This window comes from Sus scrofa, chromosome 9 (genome assembly GCF_054392235.1).
Source record: "Sus scrofa isolate SSC_HxYL_T2T_F1_AM1 chromosome 9, Sscrofa_HxYL_maternal_Yorkshire_Landrace_v2.0, whole genome shotgun sequence".
In the NCBI taxonomy this organism is placed as follows: domain Eukaryota; kingdom Metazoa; phylum Chordata; class Mammalia; order Artiodactyla; family Suidae; genus Sus; species Sus scrofa.
Window position 1 is genome coordinate 2,007,027 of NC_139391.1, and position 21,134 is coordinate 2,028,160.

Below are 21,134 nucleotides of genomic sequence, written 5' to 3' on the forward strand. Positions count from 1 at the left end.
GAGCATCCACTTGGCTCTCGTGGAATGCTCCGCCAGAGGACCCCTCAGCCTGCACGTGCAGAAAGGCTGAACCCACCTCTCAAGTCTCAGACGACAGCCAGCACTCACAAGAGCGAACAAGACATTCGGCGTTTCCGTCATCCCCACTGAGCCCGTCTGTGTGAATTTAGTTGTTTACACCCACTGAGTTTTGGGATACTCTCCTATGCAATACGAGAGACTCAGAACAACCTAGGAGCTGGATTACAGATGCTAACAGTGTAATTGGTTCAGAATGGATTTATGTTTTCAAAATTTGTTGAAATACAGGAGAAATGTTTGAGGGGCACTGAATTAAATGGAGGTTTTTAATTTCCAGCATTTTCCTCATTCACAAGGACATCTGCAGCAGACTTATGAGAGCAAGTTGTAACAATCATTCTGTGTAGGCATCTTCCTTTCTGTTTTTCTTCTGGATGATTCCCTAGGCAATGCCCAATGTGATAAACCCGCTCCTTAGCCCTCTGCCCAGGACAGAAGACCTGCGGGACTTGATACTGAGGAGGAGGAAGGGTGTGTGTGGGTGTGTGTGTGATGGAATCACCCATGTTCTAAAATGTATTTCAAGAAGCTGAATTTCATTTACTTGTGTTTTCTCAAGTGAATAAGAACAAACTTCACTGAATAATCGTGATACTCTGTCAGAATAAAAGCAATGTTTTGTGGATTTCACAATGAGCTCTAGGTCCACAGAGAACGATCTTCCTGGTAGCTAATAGAAAGGAAAAAAATCCAAGTTGTGTCAAGGGGCAATGGTCTCAGGTGACCATAAAATTCTCATTGGAATATAAATGAAACTCGGTTCCAGCCATAAGAAATAGAGGTGATGCCACACTGTGGTTATAAGACACTTTGTAATTGCAGGTATAGAAGCCAAGCATCACAGGCATTCAAAGGGCAAAATGACTTAAAAAGTTATCCCTAAATGACATGAGAAAGAGAACTGTAGAAAGAAGGGAATGAGCTGTGAGTTCTTCATACAGTTTAATGTTTTCTTCTTTTAAGAGATTGGAAAAGACTCCTTTAAGAGATTCCTTTTTGGCATAAGGTAGGATTTCACTTTATATTTTTATCTATGAAATCTGTGTTCTATCCACTAATAACCAAATAGCTGCAGGTATTAATAGGCAGAAGGTACTGAAAATACTAAGGATACAATTGAACTGGGGATAAATGCTGTTGCGTTCCTATTCCAGCATAATTAGCACACAGATAACAACCAGGGGAGATTAGAAAGCTGCAAGCTGAGAACAGGTCTGCATACTCCAGAGCAAAGCAAGGTGTGCTAAGGGAAATAGATTTTACACAGCTTACTAAGCAGAAGAGTTGGTGCTGCATTACCAGCAACCTACGAGCAGATAAATATTGCTAAGCAACTGTAGGGAAATTTGCCCATAAACCATGTGATATTTTAGCAAATGGAGATGGACCCACCACAAACTGAGAAATTATCCGACATGTCTATAGGCACAACGTTGTCACCCTGTAAAGCGGCATAGTTAAGGCCACATTACAGAGGAGAGAAGTGATTACCAGGGAAATTAAACTATTTGCACTTTGTATGAAGTAGAAGCAGAAGTTGCACTTGATCACAGGCCTTGTAATTTTGCCCAACCACTTATCCCACTAACAAATACTCTCCAATATAATTCCAGGTCTAATATCAAGTCAATTAAGTGATTATATTGTATCAAAACAGTTAAGTGGGAAAGAGTAAAGAAAACCACATATAAAACACTTAGGCAATTTCCATAGTTCACCCATTATTTAATTGTAAATTTTACTGTAAATCATTGGCAATTCGTACTCCCCACCCCTCATTTTCCTTTGGCCCCTCAGTGTGGTCAGTGGGTTCATAATGATGTAGTGGTCATTTATAAAAACAACAAGCATTCCCTTGGTGAAGCTAATATACAGCCTCATTGAAAGAATAAGTTCCTACCTATCTATCCATCATTTACAATAAAACATAATTCTTATTTTTCCCATTAAGATTATCAATATCTTTTCTGAAGATCATAGAAAAGCTGACTCTTTATTTTGACTGGGTTGGGAGAAAGTCAAAAATGCACTTTTCCAAAGACTTGCTTATGAATATTTACCATTTCTCCAGTTTTCAGTGATTTCCCATGAGCAAAAATTAAGTGGAGCTGCCAGGAAAATCCTCCAGGTCAACCTTGTGGGAAATGATGGGTGACACAGTGGTCCCCTCTGTCCCAGGCTGGCCATGGCTTTGATGTACGCCTCAGAGGTGTATTGGTTTAAAGTGTCCACTATCCAGGGATTTGATGTGGTGATAGGACACAAGAGTCTGCCATGTGACTTAATATCAAGAAATAGCCTCAAATTTCTGCAAGGCCTCATTGCCATCTCAAAGAAATTAGACCTACTAAGTCCACCAGATCTCTCTGCAAGGGCTTTTGGACAAACTAGAAATGGGTTTTTCAGGCAAATAAATCAATTATGTCCCTATTACTCTATGGAAGTGGTATAGCCCAAGGAAGATGAATTAATCACAGAAGCCTGGCCAGAAATCACCTCCTCAAACTCTGTCTCTGGGAACATGACCAGAAATAATGGGAATAATATTGCACTGACATATTTTCAATTACTAGTTCCTTGGGCGACATGAGGAAAGTGGGATTTAACATGAATATAGATGGGAAAAGGAAGTCACAGAATCACAGTGAGAGTTTCAAAACCTAGACACACCAATTACTCCTAAAGTTTTTCTTTCATTTTATTTGAAAGACCTGACAGAAACTAGGGATGGATGGGAGTGAAGGTATGTAATTTTCTAGAAGGCTCCTCTGATGGTCCTGATATGCTTCCTATTATAGAAGCAGTTACGGCAATTGTGTCTTATTTGATGCCACAGAAAATGAAGTATATTGTCCAGAAAATAATAAATGTTTTGCTTTGTTCCAAGCAAATAGCTCCTAAAGTTTAGAGGGTTTGAGGAGGGGAAGGGGAAATATACTTTATTCATTAAACAAGCATGCATTAAATACTGGTATGAACTTATTTTTTTCTTTGCTAATTTATGCATTTATTTAACTCATTTCATCTTTAGTTCCTTCTTCTTTTGGTTTTTTATTAAACTGTTGTTGATTTACAATATTATATTAGTTTCAGGCATACAGCTTCAGATTCTTTTCCTTTATTGGTTATTACAAGATACTGGATATAGTTCCATGTGCTATACAGTAAATTGTTGTCATTTATCTATTTTATATATGTTAGTATATATTTATTAATTCTATACTCCTAATTTATCTCTCCCCCTCCCCTTTCCTTTTTAGTAACCATGTTTGTTTTCTATATCTGTGAGTCTATTTCTGTTTTGTAAATAAGTTTATTTGTATTGTTTTTTTTAGATTCCACATGTAAATGATATTTGTCTTTCTCTGCCTGACTTATTTCACTTTGTATGAAATCTCTAGGTCCATCTCTATTGCTGCAAATGGCATTATTTCCTTCGTTTTTGTGGCTGAGTAACATGTCACATCATTATCCATTCTTCTATCAATGGACATTTAGGCTGTTTCTGTGCCTTGGCTTTTACAAAGAGTGCTTCTGTGAACACTGGGGTACATGTACCTTTTTGAATTAGAGTTTGCATCTTTTCCAGATGTATGCCCAGGAGGAAGATTTCTGGATCATATGGCAACTCTACTTTTAGTTTTTTAAGGAACGTCAAGACTGGTTTCTATAGCAACTGCACCAATTTACATTCCCACCGACAGTGTAGGAGGGTTCCTTTTTTTCCCTCACCCACTCCAGCGTTTATTATTTGCAGACTTTTTGATAATGGTATTCTGACCAGTGGGAGGTGATGCCTCACTGTGGTTTTGATTTGCATTTCTTTAACGATTAGCAATGCGGGGCTACTTTCCATGTGTTTTCTTTGGAGAAATACCTATTTAGGTCTTCCGCCCATTTTTTGATTGGGTTTTTTTGCATTGAATTATATGATCTGTCTGTATATTTTAGAAATAAAGCTCTTACAGGCCAGGGGTTGAAATGGAAGTGCAGTGCAGGCTACACCACAGCAACACCAGACCTGAGCCACATCTGTGTCCTACGGCCCATCTTGCAGCAATGCTGAATCCTTAACCTACTGAGTGAGGCCAGGGATCAAACCCACATCCTCACAGAGACAGCATCAGGTCCGTAACCCACTGAGCCACCATGGGAACTCCCATAGTAATATTTTCTTAGTTTTCAGTCTCCCAAGACAATAAAAATAAAAGGGAAAATAAACAAATGCGTTCTAATCAAAATTAGAAGCTTTTGCACAGCAAAGGAAACCATGAACAAAACAGAGACAAGCTACAGAATGGGAGAAAATATTTGCATGTAATGTAGCCAATAAGAGCTTTATTTCCAAAATATACAGACATCTTATATAACTCAATATAAAAAAAATCAAAAAATGAGCAGAAAACCTAAATAGGTATTTCCAAAGAAAGCATACAGATGGCCAAAAGGCACATGGAAAGTAGCTCCACATTGCTAATTATTAAAGAAATGCAAATCAAAACCACAATGAGGTATCACCTCCCACTGGTCAGAATACCCATCATCAAAAAGTCTGCAAATACTAAATGCACAACCTCCTGGAAGAGACCATAGGCAAAACATTCTCAGACATAAATTATAGTAATATTTTCTCTCTTCTTTTTCTTTTATGGCTGCACCTGCGGTATATGTAATTTATGTCTGAGAATGTTTTGCCTTTGTTCTCGTCTAGGAGTTTATGGTGTTGTGTCTTACATTTGTCTTTAAACTATTTTTTTTTTCGTGTAAATGTATCTCTTTTTATTTTTTTATTTATTTATTTTTTTTTTATTTTCCCACTGTACAGCAAGGGGGTCGGGTTATCCTTACATGTATACACTCAACCAATGGAAAAATGGGCAAAAGACCTGAATAGACATTTCTCCAAAGAAGATACACAGATGGCCAACAAACACATGAAAAAATGCTCAACATCGCTGATTATAAGAGAAATGCAAATCAAAACTACCATGAGATATCACCTCACACCAGTCAGAATGGCCATCATTAATAAGTCCACAAATAACAAGTACTGGAGGGGCTGTGGAGAAAAGGGAACCCTCCTGCACTGTTGGTGGGAATGTAAACTATTTTGAGTTTATTTCTGTGCATGGTGTGAGGGAGGATTCTAACTTCATTGACTTACGTGAGGCTGTCTAGCTTTTCCAACACCTTTTGGCTGAAGAGACTGTCGTTTCCCCGTTTTATGTTCTTGCTTCCTTTGTCAAAGATTAATTGACTAAGTGTGTGGGTTTATTTCTGGGCTCTCTATTTTTTTTCATTTATTTGTATCAGCTTGAATTTCCTTTATTAATTGTTTTTGTTCTCATGCATAGGATTTTCACATTCTTGGCTAGGTTTGTTACTAAGTGGGTTTTTTGATGTGATTTTAAATGGGAATTTTTTTCACTCTCTCTCTCTGATTCTTTATCCTAACAATATTGTTAGTGTAATGAAATGCAACAGGTTTCTCTATAATGATCTTGTATCCTGCTATATTTCTGAATTCATTTATTAGTTCTAATAGTTTTTGTAGAGTCTTTAGGGTTTTCCATACAGAATATCATATCACCTGTGTATGACAATTTTACCTATCCCTTCCAGTTTGGATACTTTTATTTCTTTTTCTTATCTAATCACTGTAGTTAGGACTTTCAATACTATGTTGAATAGAACTGGTGAGAGTGGGCATCCTTATCTCGTTCCGGGATTTAGTGGGAAAGCTTTCAACTTTTCCCCATTAAGTGTTATACTGGCTATGGGTTTGTTGAAATGGTACTGGTATGTACTTACCACATTGCTAAGTGATGTGGCATATCTTAATGGGTCTTGAAATGTACTGAAGGAGTCAGTCAACAACCCTTAGCACATGTCAAATTTCAGTAAACAAGGAGTGACCATTGTGGTTCAGTGTGTTAAGAAACTGACATAGTGTCTGTGAGGATATGGTTTGATCTCTGGCCTCACTCAGTGGGTTAAGGATCCGGCACTGCCACAAGCTGCAGCATAGGTCGCAGATGCCGCTTGGACCCAGCATTGCTGTGGCTGTGGTGTAGGCCTGCAGCTCCCATTCGACCCCTAGCCTGGGAACTTCCATATGCTGCAGGTGTGGCCCTAAAAAGAAAAAAATTTAAGTAAATGATAGAGAGAAAGCAATTGGGAAGGATTAGTCAGTGCATCTAGAAAAAAGCACGTGAGACTTCCTAGGGAAGATGGCCCTCCATTTATTCATTGAACTCTTATGCCACAAACTGTTATATTTACCATATTATGTTGCAGGTAGGATACTAAATGGTAAAACCCTCTACTCTAACTAGTATAGAAGTCAGACATATTAAAATATCATCATGCCATTCCCGTCATGGCTCAGTGGAAACAATCTGACTAGCATCCATGAGGACGCAGGTTTGATTCCTGGCCTTGCTCCGTGGGTTAAGGATCGGGCATTGCCATGAGCTGTAGTGCAGGTTGCAGATGCGGCTCAGACCCCGTGTTGCTGTGGCTGTGGTGTAGACCGGCAGCTGAAGCTCCCATTCAACCCCTAGTCTGGGAACCTCCACAGGCCGCAGGTATGGCCCTTAAAAGATAAAGAAAAAAAATGTCATCATGATATAATCAGATGTGAACGCAGAACTCATTAACTCAATCAGGATGATTAGGGATAATTTTTTAGGGAGGTGACTTTATTTTTGTGGAATTCCATTTTAATAAAATTTAAACTCTATCGGATGAAACCAATTTTTGTCACTCATGCATGTGTAATGAAGCCTTTTATTGAGTTAAAGATCCTCTAAATTCTACACTGCTTTGCAGTTCTCAGCACCTCTCACATTATTTCATATCATAGCATAATGACCATTCCCCCTTACTCTAAATGGCGCTTCCGTCCCTCTCCCACTAGTAACCACTAGTTTGTTCTCCATATCTGCAAGCTGCTTCTTTTTTGTCTTACTCACTAGTTTGTTGTACTTTTTTTTAGATTCCGCACATAAGTAATGTCATACTGTATTTGTTTTTCTCTGACTTATTTCACTTAACATAATGCCCTCCAAGTCCAACCATGTTGCTACAAATGGCAGAATTTCATTCTTTTTTAGGCTGAGTAATAGTCCATTGTACATATACACCACATCTTCTTTATCTATTCAACTGTTTATGGACATAGGTTTCTTCCATGCCTCGGCAATTATAAATAATGCTATAAATATTGGAGTGCATGTATTTTTTCCAGTTCGCCTTTTGAGGCTTTTTTGCATATATACCCAGGAATGGACTTGCTGGATCATATTGCAGTTCTGTTTTTAGTTTTTTCAGAAACATCAATACTGTTTTCCACAGTGGTTGCACCAGTTTACATACAGGGAGGTGACATTTCAACTGGGTTTGAAACAAAGACTGTGGTTTAAGGAGCAGTGAGGAAGAACATTTCAAACAGAGAGTCAATGCCTACACTGGAGGAGAGCCGCACAGGACCTTCCATGCCTGGGGGGCAAGAGGATGTTTTCCTTGTGGGGAGGTTGGTGGCAGAAGATGCCTGAACAGATAGACCTTGAATGACATGCGAGGGCACTTGCTTTTGCAGAGACTTTTGAACCTCCCAGTTAAGAAGGTCTCCTCCAGAGGCACCCTCCCTGTGTATAAAGAGCAGCTCCCCCTTTAACAAACTTCACCCCCTTCATGAATTAAGTGACCCTCTAAGCCATAGTTTCCTTATCTTAAAATGCACACAATTCGGCAGCTTATCTCCTAAGGGATTTAGAAGGACATGAGAGAGGTTTTCTGGACACCGTGAGTTTCTTGATAGTCTTTAAGCATGGCGAGCCCATTCCCACCGTGGGGTTTTGCACCTGCTGTTTCCTGTGTCCGTCGTTTCTCGATAGTCTTAAGCATGGCGAGCCCATTCCCACCGTGGGGTTTTGCACTCGCTGTTTCCTGTGTCCGTCGTGTTTTCCCTCTACATCTCCTCTGGGCACGGGGAAGTGTCAGTTCCGTAAGAAGGACTTTCCTGGCTCCACGGTCCAAAGGGACCACCCAGTCCCTGACCCTTGTATCACTTTCCTTTCGTTCTCTCCACGGCATTTTTCTCCGTCTGAGATAGGAGAGGTCATACATGTTACATATGATCCACGTTACATTTCCCATGTAGGGAACAGAGTAATACAGCATAGACATTAAATATTTCTGGAATTAATGCATTGACTTTGGATAATCACTTAAGCAACCTGTACTTGAGGTTCCATTTTTGTAACATCTGCTTTTCTGGGGGTTTTTCTTTCTCCCTCATCTGAGTTATAGCTCTCTGCCTTTTCATTTTCATAGATTTTTGGTGTGGTCTCCTTTTTGCAGACAATAGAGTTGTAGCCTCTCTTACTTCTGTCTTCCCCCCTTGTGGCTGAAGTTGGTACGGAGGTTTCCTGATGGGAGGGACTAGTGCCCCCCACTGGTAGGTGGAGCTTATTCCTATCCTTCTGGTGGGTGGGGCTTTGTCTCTGGTTGAGATTAGAGGTGGCTGTGTGCCTGGGGGGTCTTGAGGCAGCCTGTTTACTGATGGGCAGGGCTGATATCACCCCTGGATTATTATTGTTTGGCCTGGGGCTTCTCAGCGCTGATGGTTGGGGCCAGATTTTCCCAAAATGGCCCCCTCCACAAAAACACACTGATGAATATTCCCGAGACCTTTGCCTCTAGTGTCCTTCCTCCACAATGAGCCACAGTCAACTCGTTTTCCCAAGAGATTCCACAAAAACCGCAGTCAGGTCCGACCCAGATTCCTATGGAGACTGCTTTGCCCTGGGACCCAGTGCATATGAAAGCCTGTGTGCACCTTTCAAGAGTGGGGTCTCTGTTTCCCCCAGTCCCGTAGAGCTCCTGTGCACAAGCCCCCGGCCCTAAGTGCAAATGCCCAGGGGGTCCTTCTCCCAGTGCCACATCCCCAGGTGTGGGGACCTGACGTGGGGCTCAGAACTCTCACTCCTGTAGGTGAGTCTGTGATACAGTTACTCTCCAGTCTGTGGGCCACCCACCGGCAGGTATGGGGTTGCTTATATGGTGTAATCACCCCTCCTACCATCTCGATGTGACCTCCTCTTTGTCTTCTGGAGTAGGATATCTTTTTGAAAGTGTCCAGTCCATTTGGTTGAAGGTTATTCAGCATTTGGTTGTAATTTTGTTGTTTTTTTGAGAGAAGTTGAGCTCCAGTCCTTCTATTCCACCCTCTTCCCATTTTTGTAACATCTGAATTGAAATACGCACCACACAGAATTGTTAGGAGAAATTTAGTGAGAAAATTCTTTCAAACCCACTGCATATTGACCAGGATATTTAGGATGCTGGATAAATACTGGTTACTTACATTACCCCCTGCATATTTTTTGCCCAGTAATTCAAAACATAAAAAAACACACAAACTTTCCAGGTGAAGGTATATTTTCTCTTTTCTTTAAGCTTCGTGGATCCTCCAAAATACTTTCCATTGTGTTTCTAACATGTTTCCCACCTACAACTCCTCACAGTGTCTTTTCACTGCTTCCCTTTCACCCCTAACAACAGCCTAAAATCTGTGGAAAATCTATGCGCTACTTTCATGCTGTCATCTCAAACCCAGAGTGGAAAATTTAACAACTGATGAAAATGACCTGAGGAAGCTGGGTTCTTATCAGAGCTGTGTGCAAACCACCACTACATCAGTTAGACATATCCTAGACGTTTTCAAGAATGGACCACATCGTCATGAGCCAAGTGAGCCATCAGAACTGGAATAATCGCTGCATAACCATTTGGCTTCCAAGATCTCCCTGAATGACGGACAGTTATTGAGCAACTCCACTTCAACTCATTGTCATGTAGAGAAAACCAGTACAAATTCCAAAATGGTAAATTCATTTATTAAGTCTGCATGGGCGTAAGTGTCAGCCAAGCCGCCACTGCCCTCCAGGGAGCACTTCTGAAAACAGAATTATGTTCCAAGAGTGTTTGGAATCCATTCAAAAAACTTTCCTCACGTCTCCTTAAATTAGTATTGATTCAGTCAGAATTGGTAGGTGATTCTGTACACCAGGCCATGATTAGATCACATCTAAATATTTTATTCCTCATACTCCTGTAGGTGAGAAAATAAGTTTTTTTCCCACATTTCCCTCTTTCAGGTAAATTAGGGGGCACCCAGGATATATGCGGGCCACATCCATGGCACTTATATACATTCTCCTATGAGAATCTTTGTCTTCATCACTCAGAGCCTTGACCTTGAATTCAGCCAGGTACGGTTAACTCCCACTTCCGAGGGCCTCTCACTAAGAGTTGCGTCACCATTGTCCTTCAGTGCTTTTTACGCTCTCATCATAGTGTTGACCTCAAGAACACCCGCCCCTCTGGGAGAGAGCTGTACCTGCACCAGGAGGATGGGCAATCACACCACTGTGAGCACCTTCCTTCTGTGGGGCTTTTCCAGTTTCCCAGACCTGCAGACTCTGCTCTTTGTGACGATTCTCTTCTCCCACGCTACCATCCTTGCTGCAAATGCGTCTGTAATGGTGGCCATCAAGTGCACGCACAACCTTCACACCCCCCTGTACTTTCTGCTCGGTGGTCTGTCCTTTTCAGAAACCTGCACCACTATGGCAATTATCCCCCGACTGCTGGGGATCTCCTGTCAGAAAGCAAGACCCTTTCTCTCTCAGAGTGTGCCACACAGATGCTTTTCTTCTTTGGCTTGTCATGCAGCAACTGCTTCATCATGTCTGCCATGTCCTATGACCGTTACACTGCCATCCGCAACCCGCTGCACTACGCCACCCTGATGACCCCAAAGGTCTGCTTCCAGCTGATGACGGCCTCTTGGGTGCTTGGGTTCCTGGTTTCTCTGTGCATTGTCGTCATCATATTCAACCTGTCTTTCTGTGACTCCAACGTCATCCAGCACTTCTTTTGTGACATCTCACCTGTGATGTGCCTTGCTTGTGACTATACTCTCTACCATGAAATGGCTGTATTTGTGTTCTCCGCCTTTGTGTTGGGGGGCAGCTTTATCCTAATTATGATTTCCTACATCTTCATTGGGTCCGTAGTTATGAAGGTGCCTTCTGCCAAGGGGAGGTGTAAAGCCTTCTCCACCTGCTCCTCCCACCTGACCGTGGTGTGCATACACTATGCATTTGCTGGCTTTGTCTATCTGAGGCCCAAGGACAGGGACTCCGTCCGTGAAGATATGCTGATGGCTGTGGCATACACAATACTGACACCTCTGCTTAATCCCATTGTTTACAGTCTAAGAAACAAAGAAATGCAGGTAGCCCTAAGGAAGGTACTAGACAATATATGTCAGTTTTCCCCTTATGGTAAATAAAAGAACCCTGAATACATCTTAAAAGTTTTATAAAGCATTGATAAATAAAAGTGGAGAAAGTGGAGTAATTCCAATAAAAATTATCACTGAGCACAGAGCAATTAGTTTTTCTAGTTGCTTCATATGCTCTGGGCTCACTCTTTTCTCCTATAAAACCAGATATAGTTTTAAAATATTTTAAAGTGAAATAAAATAATTTAAAATGTTGTTACATATTTATGTGTGTACACGTGTGTATATGCACATCTGTATGCCTACACACATGCACATGTGTATGTAGTAAGTATCGAAAATGATTTAGAATGCCATATTTTCATAATCTTGGTTTATTCTGAAGTAGGAAGAAAGTGATATTAAAAAGGAAAAGAAGAAAGAATGAGAGAGGAAGAGAGAGAGGGAGATAGAGGAAGGGGAAAGAAAGATCATTAATTTACTTAATCAAAAAAAGGAGAAAGTACACACACAAATTTAGTATTGAAATGCGTGAAAGATCACAAGATAAATTTCAAAAAACGTAAAGAAAATACCTTTTTAACTCTACTCAAAGAAATATGGGAACTAGATGGCAGTGAGTAAATTTCTGGAAAAAGTAAACCGATGAAAGTTACTGCAAAAAAATATGCATTTTTAACACACCAAATTCCAGAATTAGCACGGTATCTGTCAAAGAGCTATTCTTTCCATCCTCCAACAAAGGAGTATGCCAAGTGGTTTCACAATTAGCTCCTACAAGTTCTCAAAAACCAGTAATTCACATACTGTTTGAGTTAGAGCACAGATGAAGATAAATAGCTTCCAATTTACGAAAACGGCGAGGTGGAAGGTGCTACCCCTGAGTCTGAGGCCGTTGTAGCAAGGGTCTCACACGGACGGTGGAAACCCTCAGGCGCCATGGAGGGATGGGCACTTGCGGCCACGTGGTCTAACTGGCACATGTGCCTGGGGAGCACCGCCAGGAATGCCGTGACAGGACTGAGGGGCTGAGGTGGGAGAAAGGATCAAGCCGCTGGCGACGCAGTCTTTAATGCATGAGGAACAGAAACTGAGTGGTTAGTGAAGGGCTCTGAGGACAACAGCATATTGCTTCATGTCTGGACGGCACTGGCGTCAGGGAGTGAATTGCTTTGTCGTGAAGATTGCCAGTAAATGATTTAGAAATACGGTAGGAGCTAGGAGAAAGTCAGCACTGTGCGCAGGTGTCTGTAGGACTGCAGGCCTACACCACAGCCACAGCAACACGGGGTCTGAGCTACATCTGTGGCCTAGACCACAGCTCATGGTAACACCGGATCCCTAACCCACTAAGCAAGGGCAGGGATTTGAACCCGCGTCCTGATGGATACTGGTTGGTTTCGTTAACCACTGAGCCAGACAGCAACTCCCTGCTTCTTCTCTTTGAAATTCTCTTCGGTAGAGCCGGGAAGCACACGTGCCTCCTGGGACAGCTGGGTTTGGTTGAGATGGAGAGGGTAGAGCATGTCCACTGGGAATAGTTGAGGGTGGAATAAAAAGATTCCAGGATGAAAGTGAAACGTATCAGGAGAAACCCCAGCAAGGAAAGAGAATTTCAAAGAGAAGAAGCAGGGAGTTGCCATCATGACTCAGTGGTTACCGAAACCAACCAGTATCCATCAGGATGCGGGTTCAAATCCCTGGCCTTGCTTAGTGGGTTAGGGATCCAGTGTTACCGTGAGCCGTGGTCTAGGTCACAGATGTAGCTCAGACCCCGTGTTGCTGTGGCTGTGGTGTAGGCCTGCAGTTCTAGCTCCAATTTTACCCCTAGCCTGGGAACCTCCATGTGCTGTGGGTGTGGCTCTAAAAAAAGACCAAAAAAATAAAATAAAATAAAGAGATGAAGCAGGGAGTTGCGTATTAGTGAATACAGGTAAAGAGAGCTCCCCAAAGGCCTGCCTCTGGGATTCACATCACAGATCCTTTGGTTATAGGTGGTGTCAGAGACCACTGGTTCTCCAGTCCCCATTATTTGTTCAACACTGAACTAAAATTTGGCTAGAGTGTCTCTGCAGGTTTTCAAAAACCTCGTCATTCCATTTTCCCGGATGGCCTTGCTCCGTATGAAAATCTCTGCCTCTTCATATAATTATCTAAACTTTTTATTTCATTCATTCTTTTAAGTCTCTAAATTTTGACCAAATGGGATTTATCCCTGGGATGCAGGGTTGGTTTGACATATGAAAATCACATTAACAGAATGAAAAATAAAAATCACACAATCTTGTCAACAGATGGGGCACATGGACATAATGAAATATGGTTCAGCCATTAAAAGAAGGAAGGAAATCGTGCCCCTTGCAACAACATGGATGTACCTGGAGACACTGCTAAAGGAAATAAGCCAGACCCAGAAAGAAAAACACTGCGTGACCTCACTGTAAGTGAAATCTAAGAAAGTCAAATTCACAGAAGCAGAGACTAGCACAGTAGTTATCAGAGCAGGGGGTGGGGAATGAGACGTTGGCCAAGGGAAAAGAGCTGTTGTTATGTAGGATGAAGCGGTTCTAGAGGTTGATGCAGTGCAGTCTAACCATAGTTAATAATACTGTATATTATACTGGAGATTTTCTAAGGGTAAATTCAAGTTTCTCTTACCACACCTACCAAAGATAAGGAATCGTGAGGAGACATTTATTTTAGCTTGGTTGTATTAATCACTTCACTGTGTATGTGTATGTCAAAACCTCATGTTGAATACTTTAAATATATGCAATTTTTTACTTTAAAAGGTCTTAAAAATTGTTCTAAAAATTTGAGTTCCCATCATGGCTCAGTGGTTAACGAATCCGACTAGGAACCATGAGGTTGCGGGTTCAATCCCTGGCCTCACTCAGTGGGTTAAGGATCCGGTGTTGCCGTGAGCTGTGGTGTAGGTTGCAGACGCAGCTCGGATCCCGCTTTGCTGTGGCTCTGGCGTAGGCTGGTGGCTACAGCTCCGATTCGACCCCTAGCCTGGGAATCTCCATATGCTGCAGGAGCAGCCCAAGAAATGGCAAAAAGACAAAAAAATTTTTAAAATTTTAAAATTTAAAATTAAAAAACATGGCAACTAGCACTTTCTTCATACCACTTGAATAGACACCATGGGATTTTTCAGAAACATCTCTTTGTCGTGAAATTCTTGAGAGAAAAGCACATAACACATTCAACTCTCTTTCCTCAGTTCATAACCTAGTGCTAGGAATAAAGGAGACACTAAATGAATATTCATTGAATTAATGTTTAACAAACAGATATCGTTGAATGCCTGTTCTGTACCGACAGTGTACTCTTAGCCAAGGATAATGAGTTCAGCCTCCCACCAAAGTTCCTGCAGCTGCATTTCCACTTCTAATGACCAGTTAACTCCTTTTTCTCTTTACATCTTAGTTTAAATGTCATTTCTCCAGTAAAGCCTTCCTTGAGCCTTGCAAATAAATGTATTTGCCTAATGATATTAAAATGGGAAAAAGAGTAACTCCCTTATAGAACCTTCTAAAATAGCTACTTTATTGAAGTATAATTTATATGTGCACAATTTAAATATACAGGTTGATGACTTTTGACAGGTGTATACACTTGAATAATTCCACCACCCCAATATACAGTGATTTCCTCACCCCCCAAAAAATAAATTACCTCTTGCCCCTTTGTTTTCAATCTTCTCCAATATTCCACTGAAAGTAAGTGTTTTACAGAATCGCAGAAATGTCAACGAGCTGATAAGTCCCAGCCCACTTCAGAAGAAGAAAATGCTCCTGAAGTTGGTATCAGCTAAGAACCTTTAATCACAGCAGTTTAGGATATTTTAAAGTCCCTCCCTTCCAGGTAGCAATCTATAACCCATACACAGGGATAGTAAATAGGACACTTCTCCAAAACATCTTTAACAGGAGGTTTATTTTTTTATTGTTCCCACTGGAATATCCCTGATCCTTAGTTTTGGACCCACTGTTTAGGGAGAATCCTTTGTACCGTTTCAATATTCTTCTCCCCCTTTTGGAGAGACATCGTTAGCATAGCACCCCTGACACCCCTCTAAGCCTTCACTTCCTCAGCTCTAAGTGGTAGCTTTGGGAGGGAAATCTGGGTATGCGATTGTATTCGTTTGTGAGGGTAGCTGTAACAAAGATACCACAGACTGGGTGGCTTAAGCAGCAGAAATATTCTGTCTCTGGAGGCCAGAAGTCCAGAGCAAGGTGTTGGCGGGGTTGGTCTCTTCCAGGGCTTTGGGGTCTGCGCCTTGCTTCTGGTTTGGCTTCTGGCGGCTTGCTGACAGCCTTTGAAGTTGCTTGGCTTGTAGAGGCATGTCTCCTATCTCCGTCTTCATCTCCACATGTTTTTCTGTGTGCTGTCTATGTTCGAGATGTCCTTTCCTAAAATCAGGATGCCAGTCACACTGTATTAGAAGCCCAGCCTACCAACACGACTCCATCTTGACGAATCACTTCCGCCACAACCCCATCCCAGATAAAGCTACATTCTGAGGGCCTGGCGGACAGGGTTTCGGCATGTGAGTTTTTGAGGGACACACCCCCACCCATAACAGCCATCCCAGCCCCTCTTCACCCTCTCTTGTGACCCAGCGGCCCTCAGTGCTCTCGGCTGCTCGTGGCCATGCTCTAAGCAAACGGGCAGCAGCCTGGGCTCACTGGGGACACCGGACTGTTTCCATTACTGCCGGTGACAGAGAAGGACAGAGTGTCCAGTTCTGGGTTCAGGACACAAAACTGTCTGTGTCCACAGAGACGTGCCACATTCTCTACTATCAGCTCTTCATTCGTACAGGTAATATTTTCTCTCTCCCATGCCCTCTCTTTTTGTCACTTCCTCAGATGGTTAGAACTTGGGGGAGAAAATGGGTGTCGGTGCCTGTCCTCTCCAGTAAGAACTGTAAGGGTGCCACCTCCCTCCCCGCACCTGGATGACCCGATTATTTGACTTTCCTGAGTGGATGTAGGGAGGAAAACAATCTGTGTGGATTTATTGTCATCAATCAGGGAGGTGTAAGCTCCCCCCCAAAAAGAGAGACTTAGGAAAGGACAAGGTCAATACGTATTTCATCGGAGAGAAGGAAAGGGCTGGGGGGAGCGGCCCATCTGATGGGTGTGCGTTGAGGGTCGTCCCAGGTTTGATGGACACTGGCCGTGCACGGAGAAAGGAGCAGGGGAGAAGGAACAGTTTGGGAAGAAATGTGAGAAATTTAATGAGAGCACCCTGAGTTTGAGCGTCTTGGGGGAAAGGCCAGTGAAGAAGTCCTTCTTTCCTCCAAAGAGAAGGTTGTATTTGGAGACGGGGATACTGTCACACACAGGTGGCAGCTGAGCTCGTGGGAAAAGAGGAGGTCACCCCAGGAGACCTTGGGAGATGGAGGGCAGAGGGCTGAGCCTGAACCCTGGTGAAAGCAAAACACAGGGAGACATGAAGAGGAAGAGGGCCAGAAATAGTCGATGAAAACCGTCAACCTCCAGAGTGCAGATACCCCGAAACTTGAAGGTGGCCTTTCCAAGACTGACGTCATACCTCGGAGCTCCCCTCTTTCCGAAGGGCCATGTCTGTGCTGGCTTTAACCCCAGGATCATTGCACTGGTGGAATTATAGGCCTGTAATTGATGCAGGAGCTACGCATGGGGAAACGGGACTGGAGAAATCCCACAGAGTGGCTTCCAGGCAGAAAAGGAGGAGGTTCCTTTGATCTGGTCAGTGAAGAACTCAGGAATAGGAGCTCAGCTTGTAAAATGATCCCTCCAAACTGTCTCTGAATTTGTCTGACATTATTAATATGCTACAAGTAAAGTGTATTAGCTAAAATATTAATCATAAGTCATTGTGAAAGGAGTACAGGAGGAAGGGAATTAATTTAGAGGCAATTCCCACAACCAAACTGGGTCATAAGCACCTTCAAAAAGGGCAGGGGAAGAAGCTGTGACGGTGGACAGCTTCAGAAACAGGACAAAATACGTGGTAGAACCTTCTTCATGTAAACCACAACTATAATTTCACATTTTCTATCTAACAACTCTTGTTGAAAGAAAGCCCAGTGTCCCAGTCTCCACTAGCTCCGAAGAAAGGCCAGCATCCAAAATCCTGCTCTCATACTCATCTGGAAACGCAGGCTCTGAGAGGAGTCAGCTGAAATTTATACAGCATCTTCTGTGTGGCCCTGTTGGATCTCTTAATGGGCAAACAGAGGAAGAGCGATCTTTGCTCCGACTTAAAGAAAGTAAAAACGAAGAGAAGTTTTTCTGAGACACCAACAACGTTTCCCAACGTTGAACTGTCCATCGACAAGGGTGGGCAGCGCCTTTAAAGGAGGTACCCAAACTGCTTGCTTGCCCATGTGACCATCCATTACACGCTTCTGGGGAGAAGTTTCTTTCCCAAACGTTATTTTGCAAGATGGAATTCAATTAAATTGGGTCTTTGGCTGAAATCTCTCTCCATTTAAATAGGACTCTAGAAGTCCTCTGGTGGCTGAGTGGGTTAAGGTCTGGTGTTGTTCACTACTGTAGCTTGGGTCACTGCTAAGGCACAGGTTCGATCCCTGGCCCAGGAACTTCTGCACGCCATGGGCACAGCCAAAAAAAAAAAAAAAAATAGGACTCTATCATTGGTAAATGAGATTTTTAAGTAGAAATTATTTTGCAGCTGTATTCTGAACTTGAAAAATCCGTATTTAATTTGAATCAAGCAGACATTCATGTTAAGTCATCCATGTCCTTAACTTTATAAATGGAAGTAAACGTTGAATTTATATTCATGGGAGTTTATCACTATACAAGAGGTAAAGTTAATGATAAATATCGCTAACACGTCCAGCACAAACGTTCCCCAAATCATCGGGTTGTTATTTATAGACGTACATCCGATTCAGTTCAGGCAAAGCAGTGTGTTCTAGCCGTCAGCTTTCGCACGGCCTCTCTCACCTCCTTGTTCCTCAGGCTGTAGATGAGGGGGTTCAGCATGGGCACCACCACGGTGTAGGTTACAGAGGCCACTTTGACCCGATCCGCCGAATAGCGCGATTTGGGCATCACGTAAACCAACAGAACGGTCCCATAAAACAAAGTGACGGCAGTGAGGTGGGAGGTGCAGGTGGAGAAGGCCTTCTTGCGCCCCTCGGTGGAGCGCATTCGCAGGATGGAGCGGAGGACGGAGGCGTAGGACGCAGTGATGGTGGCCAGTGTGCTGGCGAGCACCGAGGCGGAGGAGATGGCAGGAGAGATTTCGGCGAAGTAAGCATGGCCACACGAAAGCTGCAAGAGCGGGAAGAGGTCGCAGAAAAAATGGTTGATGGTATTTGGGCCACAGAAGGACAGGCTCAGCAAACAGCCCGTAAAGGACGAAGCGTTCGCGCATCCGCCCAGGTAGGAGGCCGCCAGCAGGCGGAGGCAGAGCCCCGGGGACATGCGGGCGGGGTAGAGCAGGGGCGAGCCGATGGCCACGTAGCGGTCGTAGGCCATGGCGGCCAGCAGGAAGCACTCCGCGGTCCCAAAGGCGACGTCAGAGCCGAGCTGCGCTATGCAGCCCGGGACCGGGACGGCTGTGGTCTCCCTCAGGAAGCTCACCAGCATGACAGGTGTGACGGACGTGGAGTAGCCCACGTCCACGAAGGCCAGGTGGCGGAGGAAGAGGTACATAGGGGTGTGGAGCTGCGGGCTGCTCCGGATCAAGATGATTATGCTGATATTTCCCACGATGGTGACGATGTAAACGCCTAGAAAAACCACAAAGAAGATGGCACACAGGGTGGGATTATCTGTCAGTCCCAGAATAACGAACTCTGTCACGGTTGTGTGGTTTGCAGGCTCCATCCGCTCACTTAACAGCGCCTACTGAAAGCAGAACCAGAGCTCAAACGGACTGAAATGACTTCCCAGCTAATACATCTATTTAAGCAGAACCTAAAATTAACCTTGTAAACATTTAGCATGATACATTTACCCCAGAGAATACTTTTGTGCACCCAAATTTTGTTTTCCATTTTCATGAAAATAGTAAAATTGGAGACTTTAGGACTCCACTGTTTTACTCCTATTTGTATACCAGGGAGTAAGCGTAAATCTCACACATGCACAGGAGATACACAGAAAAATGTTTACAGCAGCACTGATTGTAGTAATATGAACTGTAAGCCACCTGAGTGTTCATAGAAAGGCCAGATCTTAATTTTCCAGCCCGTATCAAAAGTCCTTCTCATCAGTAGCCTCTAACTTAGTGAATGTTCTCTCCATTTAGCCAACTGATGAAGCAAAAAAAAAAAAAAAAAAAAAACCTTGACTTTGACATCTCTTTATTATTTGATCCTTTTCCTGGAATTAAAGAAAAATCACATCCTTAGTTATAATATCTGACACCAGGGGATAGAAGGTGTCTAAGTTCAAGATGAAAGAGCCAAATAGAATTTTTTACTTCTGTTAGGAGTTAAATATCCTGGATATGCTGTAAAATCTTCCAGAACCGAGGTCCTCTGCCACACCTTTCCATACTTAGGGAATTGTTTGAAGCAATAAGAGTCTAGACAGTGTGCATGAGTGAGGAACAAGGATGAAGTGGAAAGTGGGCTGAAACTTTTGGGGACCGGTACTGGTGACGTGTTACCTGTGTCGCGTCTGTTAAGCACTCACAGGGAAATAAGAATTTAGGGCATGTAACAAGGATGAGGGGAGGAGTAGTTAGGAAGGAAGGGCTGGAAGTGCCCAGCTGGGAAAGCTGTGAAATAAGACTGAAAGAAAGACTAGCATTTCAGCATAATGTTCTGATTAAGGACAGGTGAGAACATATTAATTGCCTCCTGTCAGTCCCATGACTCCTCTGATTGAAAGACCAACACATTCTTATGAGAAATCCACTTGTAAAGAAGCTTTACCTTAAGAATTAAAGAGATACATACCTGCTCTCAGCAGCGACTCACAGTCGCACGTGGATCACGACAACGGTATGCGATAGCATGAGTGGTGCTGGGACGTGGATCTGAATTATCACACTGGCTTTTTGACTGGACAGAGACTCAAACCTGAAATGAGTGTTATCTTTTAAAAAAATAGAGGCATGGGAGTTCCCACTGTGTCTCCGTGGGTGAAGAACCTGACAGGGTGTCTGTAAGGATGCCGGTTTGATCCCCAGCCTCGCTCGGTGGGTTAAGGATCTGGCGCTGACACAAGCTGCGACATGGGTCACAGATGCGGCTCAGATCTGGCGTTGCTCTGGCTGTGGTGTAGGCCGGCAGCTGCAGCTCTGATTCAACCCCTAGCCTTGGAACTTCCATACGATGCAGGTGCGGCCCTAAAGAGAAAATAGACATATAAAAGATGCAAATGTTCTCAAAGCTGAATTTGAGTGCTAGCAAAGGGATGCATAGAAATACCATGGATTTCAGAGCCATGCAAACCTGGGGTCAGTTTCTAGCTAAGCCTCTCGCTGTCTGTGCAATCATAGGCAAGTTACAAAAAATGTTTTGCTCTTCCGTCTCCTTATCTGTAAAACATAAATAAGAATACTTACCTCATGTGATTCTTGTGTTAAATTATACAATGTGGGTAAAAATTCCAAACACTGTATTAAAACAAATAAATGCTCAATAATGAAGAGTTTCCTTGAAATAATCAACGGTAATTTCTAGTGCATAGAAGCAAAGCACGTATGTCTGTGCTCTTGAAAAAGCACAAGTGTGAACTAGTGATACACCCACAACCAC

At 43.0% G+C, this 21,134-nt stretch overlaps 2 protein-coding genes and 1 pseudogene across 2 annotated transcripts in view; 2 read left to right on the top strand and 1 right to left on the bottom strand.

Annotated features, from left to right (window-relative positions):
- OVCH2 (ovochymase 2) overlaps positions 1 to 21,134 on the top strand; it is a 500,449-nt gene that overhangs the window by 429,523 nt on the left and 49,792 nt on the right. The gene's annotated exons all lie outside the window — the stretch shown is intronic.
- LOC110262319 (olfactory receptor 10T2-like) lies at positions 10,500 to 11,465 on the top strand (annotated as a pseudogene).
- On the bottom strand, positions 18,279 to 19,310 carry LOC100621852 (olfactory receptor 5P4-like). Its single transcript, XM_013979094.3, has one exon. The coding sequence runs from the start codon at positions 19,249 to 19,251 to the stop codon at positions 18,313 to 18,315; it is 939 nt and encodes a 312-aa protein (XP_013834548.2). The 5' UTR covers positions 19,252 to 19,310; the 3' UTR covers positions 18,279 to 18,312.

What these genes read in the sequence shown, in the direction of transcription:
- LOC100621852 (XM_013979094.3), bottom strand. Translation starts at nt 19,251, where the DNA reads ATGGAGCCTGCAAACCACACAACCGTGACAGAGTTCGTTATTCTGGGA.